The 23,318-nt window shown below is 42.8% G+C and overlaps 1 protein-coding gene across 5 annotated transcripts in view; it reads left to right on the plus strand.

The window, feature by feature from the left end:
• The window catches only part of LOC118282730 (nck-associated protein 5-like), a 60,591-nt gene that overhangs the window by 33,493 nt on the left and 3,780 nt on the right, over positions 1 to 23,318 (plus strand). Inside the window, exons 7-13 of one of the 5 annotated variants that reach the window (XM_035604069.2) lie at positions 860 to 979; positions 9,724 to 9,903; positions 10,052 to 12,942; positions 13,218 to 13,332; positions 13,899 to 13,968; positions 14,142 to 14,180; positions 19,665 to 19,802. In XM_035604069.2, coding sequence (XP_035459962.2) covers positions 860 to 979; positions 9,724 to 9,903; positions 10,052 to 12,942; positions 13,218 to 13,332; positions 13,899 to 13,968; positions 14,142 to 14,158 — 3,393 coding nt within the window. In that variant the 3' untranslated portion in view covers positions 14,159 to 14,180; positions 19,665 to 19,802. Of the gene's footprint in view, positions 1 to 859; positions 980 to 9,723; positions 9,904 to 10,051; positions 12,943 to 13,217; positions 13,333 to 13,892; positions 13,969 to 14,141; positions 14,181 to 19,664; positions 20,031 to 21,950; positions 22,047 to 23,318 lie in introns of those variants that run through there. The other 4 variants (XM_035604068.2, XM_035604066.2, XM_035604063.2 and 1 more) reach the window with 4 other exon arrangements.

Raw genomic sequence — 23,318 nt, forward strand, 5'->3', positions numbered from 1 at the left:
ACTCTGACCATGTGCAGAGCGGGATTACAGAACACGAGCGTTTAGTGACAACAGTACATGTGCTGAGCACAGAAATGAGCAAAACAGTCCTGACACACAATCCTGACACAAAGTTTGCATTGGAATGCAATAAATTAATTTGGAATTTGGAATAAGTTTGTTAAGGTGAATTATTTAAATGAGACTGACAACTGTTTCATAATTTGCCCACGCATTTAAATCTCCTAAGGTGTGGACACAGCGTCACTTATTATAACAAACTATATGATGATAATGATAATGATATGGAAACTAAATGGGCATAATGAAACCTTATGAATCTATTGACACATGAAGCTGCACTCGGCCAATGATATGAACACTGATCAAACTGAGTGGGAGACAAATATTGACTTATGGCTTCATAGCCAATATTAAAAATGTTCCTGAAACACTGACTTTGTCCCACCACTGTCTTATTATTCACTCAACAGGACAAGTAGATTATCTCCTGTCATTTTCCTCAATCTGCTGGATTAAAATACACCACAAATGTGTTCAGAGTGTCATCGACGTGAACAGGCTCCTACAATTACAGTTCAGTACGATCATTTAAAAGAACATAAGTACATGTGTTCATACGTCCTCAGTGGAACAATACATGAATGCAACAGTAACTGTCAAATTAGCGGTGTAATGAAAATGTTTCTTTTTGTCTGTAAAGTAACCGCAGCCATCAGATAAATGGAACAGAGTAAATGTATGTACGTTCAGGATCACTTCAACTTGACTACAGTATTGAGTCATTTCTTTACAGGAGTTTTCTGTAGCTGTCTCGTGTATCTCATGAGTTCTCTTCCTCCCCGTCGGGTGTTTACAGGACCTGAAGGAGGAGTGTGTGAAGCTGCGGACCCGGGTGTTTGACTTGGAGCAGCAGAACCGCATACTGAGCGTGCTGTTTCAACAACGTGTCAAAATGTCCACGGTTCCTGTCTCCCAGGTAGGAGCACGTGGCGCGGGGGACACTGACACACACTGACAGATACTGCCTGCTTCCAGGCAGTCTGAAGTTGACATGAGCAGTGCTCTGCTTCTAAAGGTTAGGAGCCTGCAAACGGACCACAGAGAGAGGGGGGGGGGGCAGAGAGAGAGAGGGGGGGGGGGGGGGGGGGGGAGAGAGAGAGGGGGGGGGGAGGAGAGAGAGGAGGGGGGGGACAGAGAGAGGAGGGGGGGGCAGAGAGAGAGAGAGAGAGAGAGAGAGGAGGGGGGGGGCAGAGAGAGAGGGGGGGAGAGAGAGAGGGGGGGGGCAGAGAGAGGGGGGGGGCAGAGAGAGAGAGAGAGAGAGAGAGAGGAGGGGGGGGCAGAGAGAGAGAGAGGAGGGGGGGGACAGAGAGAGAGAGAGAGAGAGGGGGGGGGAGAGAGAGAGGGGGACAGAGAGAGAGGGGAGGAGAGAGAGGAGGGGGGGGACAGAGAGAGGAGGGGGGGGAGAGAGAGAGGGGGGGGGCAGAGAGAGAGAGAGGAGGGGGGGGACAGAGAGAGAGAGAGAGAGAGGGGGGGGGAGAGAGAGAGGGGGACAGAGAGAGAGGGGGGGGCAGAGAGAGAGAGAGAGAGAGGGGGGGGGAGAGAGAGAGGGGGACAGAGAGAGAGGGGGGGGGCAGAGAGAGAGAGAGAGAGAGGGGGGGGGAGAGAGAGAGGGGGACAGAGAGAGAGGGGGGGGGCAGAGAGAGAGAGAGGGGGGGGAGAGGGGGACAGAGAGAGAGAGGGGGGGAGGGGGGGAGAGAGAGAGGAGGGGGGGAGAGAGAGAGGGGGACAGAGAGAGAGAGAGAGGGGGGGGGGAGAGGGGGACAGAGAGAGAGGGGGGGGGGGGGAGGGGGGGAGAGAGAGAGAGAGAAACCCACCCAGAAAACAATAGCATTTCATTTTTCAGCTGTTGGTTCTGCACACGTTAAGAACCGAATGATTCGTTGTAAACCCTAAATAAAGCTTAAAATTGTGTGAAATATAATGTTCTCGGAGCCACTGCGCTCAACAAGGCAGTCCATTAAATAAGAAGTTTCTTTTGTTCTTTTCTTTTGTTTGTATTTCTGCTGCTTTTGTTTTGGAAGAAGGGTCAAATATAGCTCCACCATTGTTTAAAGTATAAAATACGACAACATCATACATTATTATGTTAGTTTGAATAAATTTAAAATATTTAAAAATCAAGGAAATTTCTCTAGCATTTCTTTTTTGCTGTATCGAAAACATACCGAACCATGACGCCACTGTGTGACATCGAACCGAACGGTGAATTTTGTGAACTGCTACACCCCTAATATAAACAGTATATATATATTCCCTAATATATATTCTCTCTATATTAGGGCACCCTGTAGAGTTTTTAATTTTCCTTTCACCATTCCTCCTTGATTCACATGTTGGCTGATTTTGTACATATTTTTAGTATTTATTTTAACGTACCCTTGGTGACGGGCTTGATGTGGCCACTTTGACTCCAACGATAATCAAGTGGCGCGGGGGCTTTCTGCACAGCGCCGCCCGCTGTGTCCACAATCTGGTACATTTGTCATGTTGTACAGGAATCCCCTTTGTGTGAATCTAAAGTCAGCGGGCCCGCTGTGCCATGACTAATTGATGACAGAAGAGACCTGTGAAGGACGGACCATTCTTTTTTGCAACCTGAACTGGATATTGCAGGGAAGCCCCTGACGGGCGGCTGAGCCCGGCCCCTTTGTTCTGGTTCTACAGTCAGAGAGGTGAACTGCCCTGAGAACCAGCAGGTTTTACACACACTACGCTGGTTGAAGCCAATTACCACACACTGGAAGCGTGCGCTGTGCTGGTGAATACAGCTCTGCAAATCGTAAAAGAAGATTTTATATGGACACGTCAACCCTTACAGTCAGATGGGGCGGGGCTGCCGGTAATGTGATTTGGTCTGTTGATCCACTATTGCAGAAGAACGAGGGCTTGTTGATAAGTAAGATGTGTCTGCTGTAACTGGCCCCACCCCTCATGTCACATGTTGCTGCTCTGATTAGGTGTAATCGTGTCCTGTCATTGGGCTGTGACACTCGACGAGGCCTCTCGAAAAAAATAGAAAATTAATTGAAGCTATAGAAAACTGTCAGAATTTCCTCCAAACCTTTGTCTTAACCGCTCTAATCCCGAGGATCCCTGTCCCAGCAGCGAGTCGTGGACGAGGCACTTTTACATCAAAGACAGAATTCCTAATCAACATTGAAAATACTGTTCAAAGTGTTTGAACACTGCCGAAATTCCCCTTTCCAGCTTAACAGAAATCATCCTGGAGAGTCAAGGAATTCCCTAACCAGGTCGTTTAGTATGCGGCAGCCTAGCAGAGCAGGAAATGCCGTTCTTCATCGCTAACCTTTCCTGCGAAGGTCAGACTCACAGACTCTGCTAAAAGGGATTCTGTCTCCGTAGGAGACCGGCATGGATCACTGCAAAGACGTTTAGCTGCTCCTGTCGGGAGTTTCATCCTCCATGTGCCATTACACTACAGGTCTCATTGTTTCTATCGTCTGGCTTGGAAAGTTAACAGCTCTAATGACAGAATATCAATGCAGCGGTGTTCGCTGATTATGACAGTTAGTTATTATTATTACCATCAGTTGCAAGAACGACCATTGATTGGTCACATTTCTTGAACTGTCTGTCAGTCTGTCCTTCCACTTCCATGCCAAGCGAGTAAAACAGTGTTGGTGCAGATGTTGAATTCCACATTTGACTTTCTAATTTCACTGTTTCACCAGGCAAAACAAATTTTTACAGCCCCAAAAAAAGTACTAGTTGATAACACAACATTGCTGGGAGCATGACGGGGAAAAAAACAACTTGGTAGGTGCCAAATACTGAGCCTTTGATTTACTCACGAACCTTTCCCGGCTATCCAGGAGGCCACGTCAGCAGTGTGAGGGAATTATCTCACGCCCGGAGCTCCAATATTTAGCACAGTTGTTGTATTTGTCTCCAGTAAAGTCGCAAACAAAAGTTTTTGGAACAAGCCTCGCATTCAAATCAGAGATTTCAAAGTGCGGGGTGATTCGACAGCCGTCGTCTGGAGAGAAGTCACAGCTCTGATTCCATGTTGTGCAACTGGAAACATTTCCAGTTGCCTGAGAGAATTTCAAGATAAGACGATAATTCATTTACATAACAACACTTGAATACCAAATGCTGAGGATAATTAGGGGGGGGGGGGGGGGGCTGCAGACACAACTTTTACATGTAATCCCCTCTGATAACAACAGTCCACTAAAAGAAAGAGATGCCAGTTTACTAATGCAGCAGAAATGTGTTTGTTTCCCTTACTTGGTCTCGACCGACTCTAACCGATGGTCGATGACTGTCAGAGTGTTCTGAAATGACAGTACTAGTACTAGTGTTTTAGGTTTCTTGTTTACCCCAAACATCTTTTCATATGGAACACACTCGGCGTGCTAGACATGGTATGACGTAAGGTCACTGTTCCTCACAAGCCCCGATCCTTTCACAAAGTGGGTATTGGAGACATACAGTAACAAGGGTTGTGTATCAATTTGCCAGATGACACGGATGTAATCAAGTATGAATTATTGAAATGGAAAATGAGATATGCTTGTTAGGCAGCCCTGTTCCCAGTCAGGTGGGCTGGCTGTGAGCGAGGTTCGAGGCTCATCACACGGGATAATGAGACAGAGGGAGTGAGTGTGTTTCTGTTTCCAGTCTGTTTGTTTTACAAATCATGTCAGAGGCAAGTGAGCACATCAGAAGTTGTATTGATAAGGGAAACCTTTTTATATAATCACAGCCACCGCTCTTCTTCAGGACCCAACTGTTCCTATGGACTTGCTAGAATTAAAACAGCTTATAACTAGTTAAAGGAGACATAATATGCTCATATTGAGGTTCCTAATTTGAATTTGAGTTGTTACTTGAAGAGGTTTACATGCTCCAATGTTCAGTGAACACACCACGCCTGGTCTTAGCTCCTGTCTCTTTAAGGCCCCTCCCTCCCGATAAAGCTCATCAAATACAGCATTTTAAAATTAGTAATAATGGACTGATTTACCCTGAATCTGAACCCTTTCCCCAAAAAGCCATTGCCCAACCATAGCCTAGTGACAATAACTTGGCAATAACCCGTCAGGTTTGAGATCTGGCCATATGCTGTAACTTTGTGGACAGCAGTGTGAGGAGAGTGATTCTCTGCATTTTAAACAGTTTGGAGTCTTTTTTTTTAACCTCTTCAAAACCAAAAACACAAAAGTAGAAAAATGGATTGAATAATATTTATTCAAAATCTGCCAGCCACCATTGTCATTTCAGTCTGTAAATATAAGAAGGCTTTTTTGTGTCTACCGCTGTCTGTCGTCAAAGACACATTGTAGAAAAAAAAACGTTTTAAAAGGTAAAGCAGCCAATCTGCTGTGTGGTCTGTATCTGTAGTGCACAATGTGCAGAAAGGACAGACAGCCTGACAGATTTAACAGCTGTAGCAACAAAATGAGGGGGGGGGGGGGGGCTTGATATGCAGGGACGTATACGTGATGTGCACACGAGTTATATTGTTCCTACCATTAGACTTGAGTTCTTCTGGGTGTCTGAATGATCCCATGGACAGCAACAGAGACGTCTTTTCCCTGCGTCTCTGTGCCAGAGAGCTGGAGAACATCTCGTGGCTCTGTCACAGTATTATTAGAATCCAGCAGACGGAACCTCTGGAGACCGGGGGCCGAGCGGCAGGTTTCTCTTTGCTCTGATAAACTTCCTGCAAATATACAACGAAGTCAAGTGAATTTTTGATCTGCTTCTTTGGAATTCGATATTCCTTCCCTGTGAAGTCATACAACAAAATGTAATCACCCTTGTGTCTGAAAATGCATTTGCTTTTGACCGGAAGAGAGATCCTCCAACACCAACAATGAGGTTCACATGTGCAGGTTGATTGATTGTACTGATCAACAAGAAGTTGATTTGGAAATCAGTGAGCAAACTGATTGTCTTGAATGTTATGTCCATCAATGAAGAGCTGAAGGCTGCAGATGTATTTGATCTATCATCATCACTTATTGTGATATATGTATTCAGTCCTTCACTGGAGCAGTGTGCCGACCCCACAGGGAGCAGCAGTGCTAGTTAGAACCCAGCGGGCAAAACACTGCAGCAGCGAGGAGGGAGGGCGGGCGAGATGAAGGGGACGTGGAACAGAAAGAAATCAGCCAGGTGTAGACGAGCAAGAGATATTGATGACACTGGACTGAAGACAAGGAGGGGGATGGAGTGGTGATGCGTGTGATGGTGAATGTGATGAGAGTTGAAAAGGCCTGAGTGGAGGGAGCTGTGGTCCGTGGAGCGGTGGAGTGAGTGTAACCTTGCTGTGGTTCTGCTCACGGGGGGAGGCATGGACACATCTGGAGGAGTCCTTGTGGCTGAACGCTTTGCTTATCGTCACTCTGGTTCAGTGGCAGTGAATCCGAAAGTGGCTTAATAACAAATGACCACTTCAATATCCTGGACATGCCAATATTTCACTAACCAGAAGAGGGGAAACTGTGTGAGTGAATGTTAATGTGAATGTTACCCAAAAAAAGCACATTTGCAATACTCCATATTTGTTGTTATTGGCACCAACTCGCAAGAAAAGCCCCAAGTCATTTTTGGGATTGCATGTGAAACTATATACATCAGCCGTCGTCATCCAGAAACTATTAGAACACATCATTGAACCACACACAGTCAAATCCCACATGCACCATCCTGCTGCCATGATTATCCAGAGAGAATTGTTTAAGAAAAATACTTTCAAAAAAACCATTCATTTGGCCCTTGATAAGTGCTGATCAACTGTGAGAGAAATCTCCAGCACTACAGGGATGAGCGGTCAAGCTGTTTGACTTTCAGCCTCTATAACGAGTCACATTCCCAAAAACTTGATTTGTACATGTCCCATAATACTTCTTTTGGGGGTTTTTTGCTTGATCAGTCTGATTAGTAAACACCCATGTCTTCAGAAGGTTTTCTGTGCTCTCACAGTGAACTTAAACAGAACAGATTCAGTTGCTTTGTACAGGTATAAACATGTGATATAAAAAAGAATATATACATTAAAAAGAATATGCTTATACATATAAATGTATGTATAAAAAGGAGAGCAATAAAGTTCATACTAAGGGTCTTAAAACTATAAAAGGCTTTATATTAAAATGAGTCTAGCAGTGATTCTACGACCATCACAAAAAATAATGTTGATAGTATTAATTATTCACAAACAAACATAATTTCACTCACATGGCACATTTCATACAAACGTATGCAGTATGAAGTGCTCCACAATGTCTGCTCAAGCACTTCCTGTTCATGATCGGCTCTAGCCAGTCAGAAAACCGCTAGGGTAGACAGAAAATCTATTTTCAGCACATGAATGTGTCGTACATTTATAAATATTTACTCACGTTTCCTCTTTGCTTCAACATAGATGTTTTGGCTTATCCTGGCACTTTTGAGTGTTAAAAGTTAAAAGCAGAAAAAGTGAAAAACATGTTGATAGTGATAATGTCTTAAAACACAGATCTTGTTGTGCACTTTGGTGAAAGTAATTAGCAGAATGCAAATACAACAGGTTTCAGTGTACTGTAGATACTGTATATCCAGAAAATCAATGATTTCTGCCAACCTTCACATAGTGTTTAACCTCTATCTTGTAAAAGGATCTGGATGTGGCTTTGTAGATAAAGAGGCATCATTTTTTTCCATCCCTTAAAGTAACCATGCCTGAATTTTATGGAACAGAAATTAATTATTAAGAAAATCCATTTTACAAAGTGGAAAACACAAAAAAACAGAACCCACTGAAAAAAACACGTCTCAGCGAGCCCTTTAAATTTGCCTTTGACTTTAAGTACAGCGCCGCTCTGATTGAGAGTTTTGTTAAGCTGTATTAACTTGTGTCAAATCTCAGATACCCCTCGACACGCTGACTGTAATTAGTTCCAAGATTAATCCGCACCAGCATGGTCGAATGTGGCTTTCTCCTCCAGTGCTTGTGAAACAATGGCTAGCACGGATTATCAAATGATAGGTGAATATCAATGAATGGACCAAATCAGTTTAGTCCCCTGCTCCCTTATGCAATTATTTCCTATTCACACTAATTATTGCTAACAGATGACACAAATGACTTTGAGAGGAAGCTGGCCATGGCGGCCTTGCAAATGATCAATGTTTTTTAAATGGGGTCACAACACTTGCTACCTTTGGTCCCTGTGACTGAAAATGGCAACAATGCAAACAGCCTCTGCACCATGCCTGGTCACATTTGGCTTCCTAAACAGGGGCTTTCACGGATAAGTGGATCTACAACCATGAAATGAAAACATCAAAATTATGTTTATACACTTTTAGGCATATATTTTATTACATTTCAATGTATGAAAATCAAATTTAACACAAAAAACATAATCAAATGTGACAAAGTTGTCCACCCTTTGTCCTGTGTAATAATCATAACAAAGGATGACTTTGTGGCAAGCCAAGGCAATGCGCCTTTAATGATTTTAAAATTGGCATTTTGAAGTGTTTAACATAGGAAAAAGAAAAGTAGTAAGCTATAAGGCAGGAAGCAACAAAACAATAATAAAATTATATTTTTAAAACATTGATGAAATTGATCAAATTGGCTAATATACAAATAGACAGAAATTCAGTAATTGTGCAGTTAAGTTGCAAATGCAACAAAGGGGAATAATAATGCAGTAGGACAACCTAAAAGGCACAACAGAGTTAGTCATTTATATTTGAAAGTGGCGAGGGGAAGATTCTACCTTGGCAAGAACATGGTTCGCTTTCCTGAACACCAGCGTCACCCTACAGTGGTTTTAACCCTATAGGAGCTTCTACCAGTTAAAGGGGCAGTATGCGATTTGAATCTAATACACTTTTTGGCCCTTTCTCCAAAATTGTTTACTGCCACTTTAAAAGCTCCCTACAGATATACGAGCAGTGGTTAATATTATTTAAGGACAGAACTGTATTGTGACTGAGATTATGGAGAGTTTCCAAAAAACGAGGCACCCGAGTCTATGTAAATATCAATTTCAGTTCATTTTGTAGATTCTGACCAACCCAAAAGCCTTATCATCCAACACCACTAAGTCATGGTGCAGTTACCTTTGAGATATGAATAAACAGCGGACAAGTGGCCCCATAAAAGTCTGCCATCATGTCAGAACAGAGGCATCACTTTGAAATGTCTAAACCACCATACCTGTAAGACCACAGAAACATGAAAACACAATGTGTTTTAAAACAGGAACCGTCTTACTATAGTGGACAGGAAAATGTTATTCCATTTCTCAATGGTGGAAAGAGACAGTTATATATCCAGCATATCGATTCTTTGGGATCTTTTGCAGAGACAAATGGAGAGCTATGGGGCATTCTCTTAGGTTGTGTATATTGTTCACACGGCAAATATAGTCTGGAGAATATAATGTCAGGGATTATGTGGATGAATACATATTCAGTTCACTGGTGCAAATGTGACACAATTTCAATATTTTTCAGTAATGTTAAACTGAGAACAGTATTGATGAAATGTTCTGTATATCCTTTAAATGTCTCTTATAATCAACGCCACATCAGTAAAGACTTAAATTTTGTTTTCATAATTATTGCATTTGTGAAGTAATTGCTTCTGTATATCTGTAGTGTTTACTTATTAAATAATTTAATATTTTGCAGGAGGTCCAAAGAAATGGAAAAGCAGGTATTCCTGCAGGAAGGTGGCCCAGCCTGCTGAGTCTAACATGCCCACGCAGCAGTGGTAGTGGCAGTGGCAGTGAACTGTCACTCTCCAGTGCTTGTAGCGAGTACTCCAGTGGCTCCCACACTTGGGCAGAAGGACGTGGCTTCTCAAAGCAGGTGCGTTTCATTCATCTTTCTTCAAAGATTAAGTTTAGAAAATTTGTCAAAGAAATTTTTTTTCTAGCTTCTTTTTTTCAGTTTTAGGTCAAAAGTTTTCCATCTATGAATTTCATTTTGATAATTGTTAATATCTTGTAATAAACAGTGTGCCACAAGCCGGGACAAAAGGATGAGTACAGGTTCGGTATCCAGTAATCATTCAGCACCCAAGGAGCAGACAGAACTGGGATGGAAGGAAGGTCACATTCTGAAAGGCCTGAAGCATCTACAAATGTGCAGCTCCAAAGAGGCATACTCAAATCCACCTGTACCACACTGCAAAGACTGTATGACCTCTAATGAGGGCATATACTCGCTTGGTGTAAAGTGTGGCCTACAAGGGGCTACAGCCAAACAAGTAGCCCCCACGTGTAAACCTTTCAAGGCTGGAGAAGAGAGTAGTGCTCTTTACTCTGATGATGCAGATGATGATGCCCCTAAATTACAAAGTAAGGAATCCAATGACCAACCAACAAAGGAGCTTCTGTGCTTGGAGAAACTGGATGTCACTCGGGATGATGATGGCAACTTGTTAGAAGACCCAGTAAGACTTGATGGGAATTCCGGTCTTTTCCCCTCACTTGTGACAGACAACTTCTTATTTTTGGAGGGCCCCAAAGTTAAACCTGGTGTAAGCCCAACAGATACCCTTATGCATACAGAGGAAAAGAATAGAGACTCATTGGAAAAGCACAATGCATCAGGTATGAAATTCAGTGACAAAAACAATAACCAAGAAAAGTCTACTGACCGTAAATCCAGACTTGATAATGTCAAAAGACAACAGGCCAGACTTGTGATCAAGCATATGGATGGAGGGACAAGTGAGTTGAGCTCATCTATACCACATACTGCAACAAGAGCTCTTAGTTGTGTAAATGAAGCCAGACAGCGGAGCTCCTCAGTGGAGGTTACCCATTGCAGAGACCAGGGGAGTCAAGCTGTCGGTGAAAGCCAGGACAACACAACCTCACAATCTCCACAGAGGAAACAGAAACCTCAGCCATGTGACTCAGCAAGAAAGGCTTTTATTTTGCGGAGCAAGAGTGCAGATGGTGGACCAGAGCAAGCCAAGCACACACATTCACCTCTCCACCAAAAACTTATTAAGGGTCACAGGTCCAAAGGACAGTCAAACCCAACTGGGCAAAGTGTTCCTAGCAAAAGAACAAATCTCAGTAAAACACATGGTTCAAGCAAAGGAGCATTATCTAAGGATGAGGATATGACGGTATCGACAAGTTCCAAGTCTCTCGAAAGTGTACAGCAGTGCTCTCCCCTTGCTTCCCCTGTGAAATATTCAAAGACATTTAAACCTCCAGGGGTCAATGAATGCTCTGAGACCCCAACAAAATTGTCTCTGCAAGCCACAAGACCTCAATCAAGCAACAACTCGGTGGAAGAGAGCATATATGACAACTTACCCTGCTCTCCACGAAAACAACGACGCCAAGACCAGCACTGTGATGTTTCCCATTCAGAACATATGTCCCCACCCCCTCCACAACCCCCGGGTAGAACTACTTCTCTCCTTCTTAGACCCAGCTGTGACTCCCTACCTGAAGCTCATAAATCTGTAGGTCAGGCTCAAAGCTCTACTACTGGGAAGACAGCATCAAACAACACCAAGCCACAATCATATCATCTTTGTTCTGCCTTACAGCCTCATCAATCCAGTACAACAAAAGACAATCAACACACAGCACCACAAAAAGATGCTGCTAAGCTCTACCATACCCATTCATCGAAGATTACACCAGTCCCAGTTCAAGAATCTCAAGCATCAGAGTCACGACAGTTTTCTATGGACATAACTGCCACATGCCATGATGGAAATAATGCTCCCTCAATCTTGCCAAGTCAGAGCATCTTACAAAGATCCCAACAGAGCACTAGTGAGCCAAAACTTTCAGAGGTATTGCCTCAGGTGTATTCTAATGTTTACTACCATGGAATTTCAAATAATTCTCACAGTTCCACTTCAAGAGGTGTAAAAATGGCTCTCCCTGTAAATGCTAAATCTAATGAGGCAATCACAGGACAGGAAACCAGTACCTTCCTTATTTTCGGAAGACAGAACAAAGATGATACAAATTCCATGACAAAAAGTGTCCAGACCTTTCAGACGTTTATGTGTGATCCCCAGGTGAGCCATGAATGTGGTGCTCATGACAGAGTCCGCCGAAAGATTGAGACACGCTGTAACTCACTGGATTCTGAGCCCGCTGTTCAACCTGTTGCATCAGACAGTGGTGTGATGTTAGACTGGGGATTTGATGAAGAGGGTTGGCTCTTTAAAAGGTCTGTGTCAGTATCAACTAGACCTCTCCTTAAGCCAGTAATGGGCATGAATGGGGCCAAGGCTCGTAGCCAGAGTTTTGGTGCACGATACATGGATAGACCGAGCTTTAACCGATCTGGAAAGGTCCGCACACAGATCAAAACACACTCAGGGAGCTCCTTAAACTCTCTTGGTGATGTCCTTCCAGGAAGTATGAGTTGCTCCAGCAGCTACCATTGTCCAATGAATCGATCCCTTTTGAACAACTTCTTGATTGAAGAGGGCCTGACAGTTCCCTCATTTTTGGGCTCCTCTAGTGAAAGACTCCAAAGTCTAAAACTCCAGCGAGAGCAGGCTAGGCGCATTCAGATTGAGCAGCAGTTTTCAAGCGCCTTTGGTGAGCCAGTCTCTGAAGAACCAGAGAGACAAAGTTCTATAACCACAATCGAAGAGAAAGTGATGCTTGGCATAGAGGAGAACTTGCACAAGTCTCAAGATCAGGAGAGAAGCAACGAAGTGAAACAAAAATCTGGCTCAACTTTGGCAAATTGGTTTGGTTTTCGTAGGAGTAAGCTCCCTGCGCCAAGTGTCAAAAAGACTGATCCACCAAAGGTAAAAGAAGACAAGAGGGAGCCAAAGATTACATCGCTTCTGGGAGGAAAGCAAGCAAAGTCTGACAAAAAGAGAGACAGAAGAAAAAGTGATGGAAAAGACTGGTAAGATATTTAATTAATCAATAATGAATGTCATCTTTTGATTTAATTTAATGTCAGCATTTGCAATCTTCAGGACTTGCTCCAGCTTGCCTAATGCAAGTAAGGTAGTCTACTGCCTAAAATGATTAAAATTGTAATTTGTATCAAGTCGTCTTAGACAGGTTTCAAAAGATATAAGGTGATTTATCAGCTTAATTACCCTAGGAATGGATAGTCAATACAGTATCAGGGATCACAGTATGTAGTGGTTTGTTGAAAAAACTGTTTTCTTTCAGCTCTGTGGGGAGAAGAGAGTCTCATGATGCAGTGCGAGCATGCATATCAATGCCCTGCCCAGGAATGTCCCTGAATGAGATACAAGGACATACTGACATCACCGGGGACCCAAAGGTAGATTAATCATTACTATAATCATTAGTTACTTAATTGAATTGTTATGTTTTTCAAGGTTTTAGTGCTAATTACAAAATTGTAACTAAACACTTAAACATGTGGTGTGAATAATGAAATTGATTTTTGAGACTCCTAAATGGAACAGAGATATTGTTGATCTTATCAGTAACACACTTTTCCTACGATGGAATCTAAAGAGAGATTTTTCACTAACACTCGGCAGGCTACATTGTTTTGTAGTTTGACTATTTGAATAAAGTTTAAAATTCAAAACCTTTGAAATGGTGGACATCAGTGTCTCGCTGGAGAACTGCTTGTATAAGACCTGACGTTCCTCCTCCTTCTTCCTAAACTCTCAAAAGCATGCCGACCAAATCCCAGTCAAAAGAAACAATTTGAGGAAAATGTGAGAGGAATGTTCGGTTTTCAAAACAAATTGCTACAATATGATAAGGGACTTTAGATGAAAGTAAAAGTCAAACATTGAAAATGTACATGTATGAGTATTACAGAGCATGGATGTACCTTCTTTCTCTTCCTTGTACAAAAACACAAAGATGCAGGTGATGAGCCGGAGACCGGATAGTGAAAATGGATCTACTGTGAAGAGTCCCAACCAGGATGCAGTAATAGGTCAGATTTTCCTATTCTCTGTTGCGTTAGATTATCATAATTGCCTACACTGACACTCTACTTGTACATCTTGGAACCTGAAAAACAGAACTTACCTAACTTTAAAACATTGTTAGCTCTGTCCTTGTAAGTATTGTACCCTCAAGGATTCATCTGTGCTTACCATTTTACAGTTTGCAGACAGAAGTGAAGACCAAATATGACAAAAATGTGTAAGTTATGAACATGATGAATATGCAATGAGCAGTCAAAACACATACAAAATTCCTTATTTTGTCTGTGTGTGCTTTCCCCCCTCCATTGTGATGTCCATTTTATTTTTTCTACTGCATTTACCGTATACTGTGTATTGTTTTGACAAGCAATTTGAATCAGGTTAAATAGAAACCATTTCATTATGGTTGTATTTCATGGATTTATGGGAGATATTGTTTGTTACTGTGACTGCTCATCTTCAAAGCTCGGAAAACATGCATGCACAGGCTCATCTGATCAAGATGAGCCCATTCACCCACATGGGGGGCCAGTCTCCCTCACAACCAGACTTAGAGGAATTAGTGGACCCTTGATGAATTTTCTTCAACCTTTTTGCGTAGACCACTCTATTGAAGGAATCTGATCGACTAGATTGTGTTGTTTCTGAATATCAAAGCGCTTCAGGCCCAGAGGCAAACAAGTGGACAGACTTAATTTAAGTCAAGTTATGGCCCTTCAGAAGGATTCATTAATACAATTTTTCAACGTGAAAAGGTTTACTCAGTGAGAGCCATGAGAGTTATCCCCTCTGTTTTTTTGATGTAGTGCAATATAACAGCAATGCTGGTGTATTAGAAAATGGGTCTCTCTTTTTTGGATTGGGTCTAAAACGACACCTTGGCACTGATGTGAAAGCTCTCCAAATACAGTGTATAAAGATTTTCTGAGTAGAAACCAGTGATTTTAAATAAAGATGGACGTTGCATGTCCACTTCCTCCCGCTGTATAAAAATAAGGCCAAAATATCTCACTTATGGGCGCTGCCTTCTTGCACTGGTGATGTAATTTGGAGCCAGATTGTAGTGAGTCATGGAATGGAGCTACAGTATCGAAGTCCTGGCAATACACCTGCCCGACCAATCGCAAGTCAGTATTAGCTGTCCATCATTGTGTCTCAAAAGAAAATTACTAATTAAAGCCAAACGTATTAGAAAAATGGACCCGTGAACGTACATTAGTGCAATAAGAACTACCTTAAATGACACAAACCCCTCGTTTGAAAAAGTATCTGGTATCTACTTAAAACGGAAGAGAGAGTTCAAGTGAGAGGATGAAACTAGACAGAAATGTTCCAGATACTTCTGTCAGTACACTCACATGTAGTGTACTGTGTACAGAGTATACTCAGTGGCAAAGTGTGTGATTTCCGACAGGGTACAGATGATTATAACATGTAATCAGGATGTCTGCTGGCTGCTTTGCTCACTTGACCTAAAAAGAAACATTTCACTTTCTTGTGTGTGCCCTCTGTATCGTGTGAAATCACGCCACCGTCTGCGCCAATGGCACGTCCTTCTTCCTCTGCCGCCATTTTCACACATTTGGAAATACATTTGTGCCCCCACCCCCTCTGCTCTGCAGCCGAGATGGTGACCGTTGAGCATGAGACGTGTCCATTCTTTTACACTCAAATTCATGGCTGATTTGACGACCCCATCTAGTTACTTATTTCGCATTTGCTTGCCAGTGTGAATGCACTAATTAAAACTTGATTTGGTCCTTATTTCATTCCTTATTTCGACTCCTAAATTAAAAATAGAATATTTATAAATCTCAGGTAGCGGACTGATGATAGAACCTGCTGAAATTGCACCGGCCCGAGTGACACCATCGGCAAAGCCCGTTTGATATGGATGGACACGTGCCCTCGGGGGTTGAGCACCTCATTAAATTTCTGCACTGCACCAGCTAAGCACATTCATCCAGACCACAACTGAGTGAATTAACTTTGCCTTCAGCTGTGGGCTGAATTATGCCATCCACACAAACATGTTGGGCTTCATGTACTGTTGACAGAGCAGTTTTCAGCATGACGTTTTGAAATACTAATAATACAAACCAATTGAGTAACAACAATAGCATTTTTGTAGTTTCATACCATAACCATAAACTGCATTTCTGGCTGTAGCTTATGTCATCAGTCTCAGTCATTGATGTCATATATTAAAAGCCAACTGAAATTAAACTGCATGTTCTTTTGCTTTACGGAACACAGTTCTCCTTTTACTCTGTTCCAAATTCATAAGACAAACCGTCACCGTCCTGTTATAGATTGATGGGGACACTGGCTTAAAGCGAGACAATAGTGTCGACCCAACACAGAACGGGCTACAGACACCTAGTTACAACCTTCCAAGTCTTTTTACTGACTTTCAAAGAGACCACCAACAAAAACTACATGAGATCAAAACTATATGAACAAAAAGACAGTTGAAACATCAAAAACGGAAATTAAAGCATTCACATATTCATAGACAATGGGAAGCTAATTATCTCCATTACATACACATTGTACACTATTATATATTTTTACGGCATATCTTAGGGGTTATTTGCAATTGTATTTGTCAACAGAATATTCTTCAATGAAGTTTCTCCAGTTTAACCAGCTCAGAAAAGAATTAGCTTATGAGTGAATGTCTCTTTCTCATCTGCAAATGGATACATGTTTTGTGTCGGACCACTCACTGAACCGCCAAGCGAGGTCCACTGTTCACATCAATTTGCAGGCCAATTAGCTAATTGGTTAGTTAACTGTAGCACACAGCCTGAAATGAGGCCACACAGTGATCAGTTTAAATTCTAAGGGATGCCTTCTTTATCCTTAAGGCTGCTAACAAACACTACTGGCCCCTGTGTTGACTGCGGAAGGCTGTAGGCTAGAGATCAATCTCTGATGTCGTCTTGTTTGAAATTCACTCTGCCAATTATTTTTGACTATTAACGGGGCGGACGTTTGTGAAGACTAATCTCCCCGCATTGTCCTGATGAAAGTTTTACCTGAAACATGTTCTCCCCCCCGGAGGCGGGGGCCGGGTGCACTAACGGGTCTTGGGCTAAGTCGGTCAAGACCTGACGTTGTAATGCTGCGTAGTTTCATGTACCGTTGCTTGCGCACGTTCGGCTGCTGGATCATTTATATTTACTGGCACGGGTAAGGCAAGTGAACTCAACTCAGACATGGACGTCAGTGACATTGGGAGGATCTCAACGCTTATTGGCTTTCGCGACAACACGTCACGCACAAGTTCAAATGTCTGAACTCGAGCGAGTGAAGTGAATGAGGAGTTTGTGTTATTCGCACTATTTGCTTTGCCAGGCCGGAAACGAGTGATGCCAAATTCATGTCTGCTTTTCATTGACTTTGTATGTAATCTCGTTTTGTGAAAAATTAGAATCACATTTGGTATAAACACACCATAAGGATGTGGGCAACATGATGTGCTGAGCACATCTCATCTCTCTCTCTCTGTGGCTCTCCCATGGAGCGAGGGGAATTACTGCCTGCAGTGCTCTCTCTCTCTCCCTCTCTCTCTCTCTCTCTCCCTCTCTCTCTCTCTCTCTTTCTCTCTTTCTTGTTTCCCCTAGTTACTGGAAAGCCGTCAAAAAGTTTTATTGTTATTATTTTTAAAGCTAGCAGTCTAAGAAACTGACAGACTGTCTGTCTGTGTGTCTTCTGCTCCATTTCTGTATCAGCGGACATCAAATCACAACAAAGTGCAGTTGGAATGACGTTGTCCTCGCGCGTGTGTGTTTGTGTGTGTGTGTGTGTGTGGCGGCGCACATTAGATTTAATATTAGTTAATAGGCAACAGCGATCGCTCGGACCATCATCAGTCACAGCGATCACTGTCTTCAAAATCCGCATCACCTAAAGACAAGTGTTCCAATGAAGCCACACATCATGCCCCCGTCTGTGTCAGTCTTTGAACACTTGCACCTTAAAGATGAATATTTATTCAGCTTATAATTTAGAACACGTGGTTACTGCTGACACTCTCTGGCTGTTTTCCTTGACAAGGTTTCTTGGCAAATGTAGTTGTTACTTCCGTGACGTGTTAAGATGTGAGCATGGATTCTTTAAATGTATCCTTTGCAACTGGACCTAGTTCTACAACTAGTGAGACTGTCCTCCTGTGAACAACGACCCACTGAGCTCGCCTGTGCAAGCAGGGTATAGTTTGATTGTTAGTCACATAACTGAGGGGAGCAAAGGATGAAGTCAGGGTACTGTACATACAGACTTTCAAGGAACCACTGTTTGTTTCCCATTTGAAACTGACCTTAGTTCTTCTATCTACAACTGCTCCCTGATGTAACCATGATCAGGAAGGACAGGGGGAGGATGTGAGGGGCACATGTGAAAGGCTTGTTGACACCGATCAATTCTCAGTGCTGTGATTCAGTCTTTCCAGGGAACCTGGTGTCAAAGTGGTTCTCGTTAACTTCCAAGTGAAGACCGAGCGAGTCGATAATGTCTCTGGTTCTGAGGCTTCTCAGTTAAACGATTTGTTCTTGTTTAGTCACACAGTAGATGCTTAAATCCTGATAAACACAAGCTGCAGTAGATGACCATCACGGGTGTTTGTAAAGTTACCGGACTGAAGCCATAAGTCATCCTCTACATCATAATCGGATGTTCACAGCTGAACTGTTTTTGTAGCCTGAGACTGAATTCCCATGGCAACAAATGCCATCAAGTTTACTTCTAGTACTTCAACTCTTTCTCTATCCTCATTTTGAAATTTTTGTTTTTACCGCAGCATGATTTGTAATGTGTCAAATGAGAAGAATTTGGTTTGCACACTGCAGAAACCCAGAAGAGGCGTGTATGGTCTCATGTGTTCGCGCCTTAAATAATAAAAGGGGAGCATCTGTTTCCTCTGCCCACAGGTTGAGCTACAGGCGACTTATTAAAACATAAGCCTGCATGACAAGAGCTGATACAAACAATGATACACGCTGCATATTTGTAATGTACAAGGTTCATCAGTGTAACGACCGTGATCTAATGTATGATTCTGGAGGCGTAAGCAATACAAACTCCACATCTCAAGGTTGAGGAATGACAGGTGACTGGGTCGACGTGACAGTTAGTGTTCACACGTCGCAAATGAAATACACACACCTGCAGTGTATTTGGATTTCATTTCATATGCCATTACGTGCATTTTCATATTCACGGTATGACCAGCGCATGCTAGTTTTCACACACCCATTAAACAACATCTGTGATACAATGCAGTGGTTCAAGTGGGCTTGATTTGCTTTGGCCGAGTCATCTCCCGTGATTATGAAACAGAATCATTACTAACATTTCTCAGCTCGGCTTCAAGAGGAACTCCTCGCCAAGTTGAAGTGAGTGAGTGAGCACCAGGGACAATGTGGGAGACAGAATAAGGTGGCATGGGGGGAACAAACCATTATGAAATAAGGCTGCCCTTATTTCATAATGCCGGCTCTCTCACTGATTCCTCAGCTACCAATTCAGTGACAAAGGTGCGAAGTTACAGTCCAGAGGGTATGAAACAAATAGAATAAAGTGAATGGTTTCCTCAGCACCACTTCAACCATGGTTACCCTGTTGTTTCATTCCTGTTGTGCTCCTTTTCTTTGCCCCTATACCCTGAGCCACTTCAACTGTTCTCCTTGTGCCGCAGGCTGCAAGATGCGAACGTTGGACAGTGGAATTGGGACCATCCCCCTTCCTGAATCCTGCTCCTTCTTCTCCTCCATCCTGCACCTCCTCCCCAAATCCTCATCAACCCCAGAACAGTCCCTCAGTCCTCCCAGTGCCCCCGGTTCCTCCAGCGAGGACATGTCTCCTTCCCCGTTACCCCGGTGGAGAATACCCTCCAGCTTTAAGGACGGCAGCCATGCGGGGGTGCCAAACTCCCTGTCTGCCTCCTCCATGACCCGCATCCAGTCAGTGCCTTTCCCCACTGTGGCCTTCCTCCAGCCCATCCAACCCCAGTCTGAACCCAGTGTGTGTGATACCCAGAGCAGACTTCCCAGACCACCACAAGGTACAGTAAAGCCGAAAAAACGTCAGTAAGGAGCATGACCTCTGGACTGCAGCAGTAACAAGGATGGTTTTTTAAGCTTCAGTGCCGTAGACTCACTTTTTGTGCTCTTTCGCTAAATCATTCTTACTCTTTTCTGTGATGTTTGCACGCGGTCCAGGTCATATTCAATCGCACAAAGCAGTTGCAAACTTCTATTTTCAACCTAGTAAATCCCATCAGCATGTGTCTCTGCATTTATTCAATCATCAGCATTCAACAACCCCTTAATCGCAAATGCCAAGCTCCATTTACACAAATGTTAACCATGAGTAACAAGAGCACTTCAGCAGAGAAAAACACGTTTTGCAGGGTCAGTGTAGCTGTGGGCGACTTTACGAGAGAATTACAAAATATATGTAGAGCTGTCAGCAGCGTTTCAGAGCTGCGCTGCAACAGACGGAAAGAAGAAAAGGTGAAGCAAAGTGGGCCATGACTGGGAAGGGAGATGGGACGCTGTCTGGAGAATGGGATTGTCATGGAGATGGATGAGTGAAGAATTCCATTATACTGTTGATCATAAAGATCCTCAATGGAAATACTGAATTTTAACATTGGTTACTGTCAGTGATTTTGATATCATATTTAATATACATTAAAGAGTTATAATTCTTCACATGAGTGTTTCACTTAGTAGCTAAAGTTAAGAGCAGGCTTCACTCTTGTCATGTACCACTCTCAAAAAAAAGACGTATCCAATAAAAGTCTTCCTTGCGTAATTCATAATTCATCTCTTCATTCTGAGGAGCACTGCAGGGAGATGGAGAGATGGAGAAGTCTCGTGTGAGGGAAAGTGTTTCATGATGCTCCACTTCTGTCAGCTTTAACTCGTGCTCTCTGCTTTAGTTTCAGGGTGTGAAATTGAAAGAGCAAAATTCAACATATATAAAAATGATCGATTATATAACACTGGTAGCTTCCATTCCAGAAGATGCTGTGGACATGACCTGTTCACATGTGCCACAGAAAACATTGGCACTGTCAAGAGTGGCATCACTAGAGTGACAGAAAAAAGATTTATTTTTTTAAATTCACACTCTAAATGAATCATTACAACTGTAACTGCTGCTTCAAAAAAAGAGTTGCTGTTGCTTCTACACCTGGCGAGCACTCCGTTCTCACATGGCTCATGATGCATAGGGATCATGCTGATCTTACACACCGTCGCATACGCTCGTATTCTCAGATGGTGAATGTTACACTCAAGGCTTCTAGGAGAACTAGCCAGTGTGTTTGGCCAAGGACATGAAGATAGAAGCCGAGCATCCGAAAGCAGCTCGAGCACACTGCCTTAAACATTCCTTAGGTCTTTTATTTAACCTGTAAATCCTTTGCATATACATGCACGCAGCTCAGGCACATGCAGTGCTCAGGGATCTGGCTCATGTCATACATGTTCCACTTAGTTGTTGGGTTACGTTGTGAAGAGTTTGACTGACAGCGGAACCCCTCTGCAGCCGCACACGGTTCAGATTGCTAACCTTGCGTCAGACTGAAGCTCTTGTGGTGAAATGCATATTGAAGTATTTGTCTCCTGAGGGAGAACTGGAACATGTTGTCTCTTTGATTTAAGAGTGTCTGGGACTAAACTGAAGCCTGCCTTTATTTGCACACTGTTTCAGTTCTTTGAGGTGGTTGTCAGAATTATAAATCTATCATCTCTCAAGATGTCAGCCGCGGCTTCTTCCGGTGTCACTCACACTCCTGCCACTTTGAATTCAGAGTGATAATCTGGCTCTTTCTGAAGACGCCAGCGGTCAGTGTGTCAGCGTGGCTCGGTCCGCCTCAATCCACACTAGACTCCTCTTGTTGTCAGGAGAGAGAATTCCTTTTGGCTGCCGAGAAAGATCCTCTGACATGAGTTTGGTTGTGTGCTTTTTCCAGGTGGAATGGAACCAAAGAAGTTAACCTATATCAAATCCAAAACACGAGCCAGCCCCAGCCAACAGAAAGAGCAGACGAGACTTCAGCTCGCCAACTGTAAGACAATGGAACAGATGTGATGAAGTGATACAGCTGCGGTCATAATCTGTGCCCTCTTATCATCAACAACAGTGTGTTTTCCCACTGTTCCTATTTTCATTCTCTGACCTCATCGTTCAGTGTTAAACAGAATTCCCCTGCCAGGCTCGTTGGGAAGAATCACTGCAGGAGTTTAGAAGGTTATCATCTCTGAAAGTCAAAGTGACCCTTTTTTCTGACCATTTTTGATTCCAGACTAAATGAATTCACAAAAGGGTGCGTCAGTTAAATGAAGAGGGACGTTTTTTCATAATTAACGTGGAGCTGCAGAATTGGAAAATGTAAAATCATTTTATTTTCAGATTCACACGGCAACTTAAAACCTCTTCAGATGCTGATGTAAAAAGACTTTGGGGGACTGGAAACGTGGTCGCAGTTTCTTCCATCACTCAGAAACTAGTGATTTGTTTTGTTTTGCATTCAGAAGCGTTACATCGCCAAGAGTGATGAAAGTTTAACATATATATATATATATATATATATATATATATATATATATTTTTAGCAGCTCAACATGTACTGTTGGCCTGAATGAATGATTCTGCTCCAGTGTCCTTATCAAACAAGTTCAAACATTGTCTTGCAGCAGGTATAAAGGTGCAGATGGGCGCGACAATTCCTCGTCACGTTATCAGCAGCAGTGCCACTTTCCTCAGAACTGCACTTAAGATGAAACTGTAGAAAGTCATTTTCCATCCCCACTGAGCAGAGAGCAGCTTTAATGGTGGGGACTAAGCACATGACTAGCACAAGTTTCACAAACATCATTTGCATTTTCCTATACAGTACATTAACGCTGGCATTTACAGCGGGTGTGTGTTTGTGTAGTGTGTGTGTGTGTGTGTGTGTATCGTAAGATAGCTGTGAATCAAGAAACTAGCCATGGGTTTGAAGCTACGCTGGAGCCACCGCCGCACACACACACACACACACACACACACACACACATCAACAGTATTCATGACCATCTTTCAACTTATACAACTCACTTATGCGGGAAAGTGATGTCACGTTTTTATCAACGTGTAGGAAAAGAGCGCTCGTGAATATCATCAGATCACAAAGTGTATCTATTTCGATTTGCATTTAAAACCATGTTGTTCATATGAGAAAAACTCATTTTAAATTTACAAAGACTTCCAAACTTTTCATGTGCATTTCCTGTACAATCTTTGGCATCTCTTAACCAGAAACAGCCAGCCTGTGTGAATATCACTTACCTCCATCATA

This window comes from Scophthalmus maximus, chromosome 14, assembly GCF_022379125.1.
Source record: "Scophthalmus maximus strain ysfricsl-2021 chromosome 14, ASM2237912v1, whole genome shotgun sequence".
Lineage (NCBI taxonomy): Eukaryota > Metazoa > Chordata > Actinopteri > Pleuronectiformes > Scophthalmidae > Scophthalmus > Scophthalmus maximus.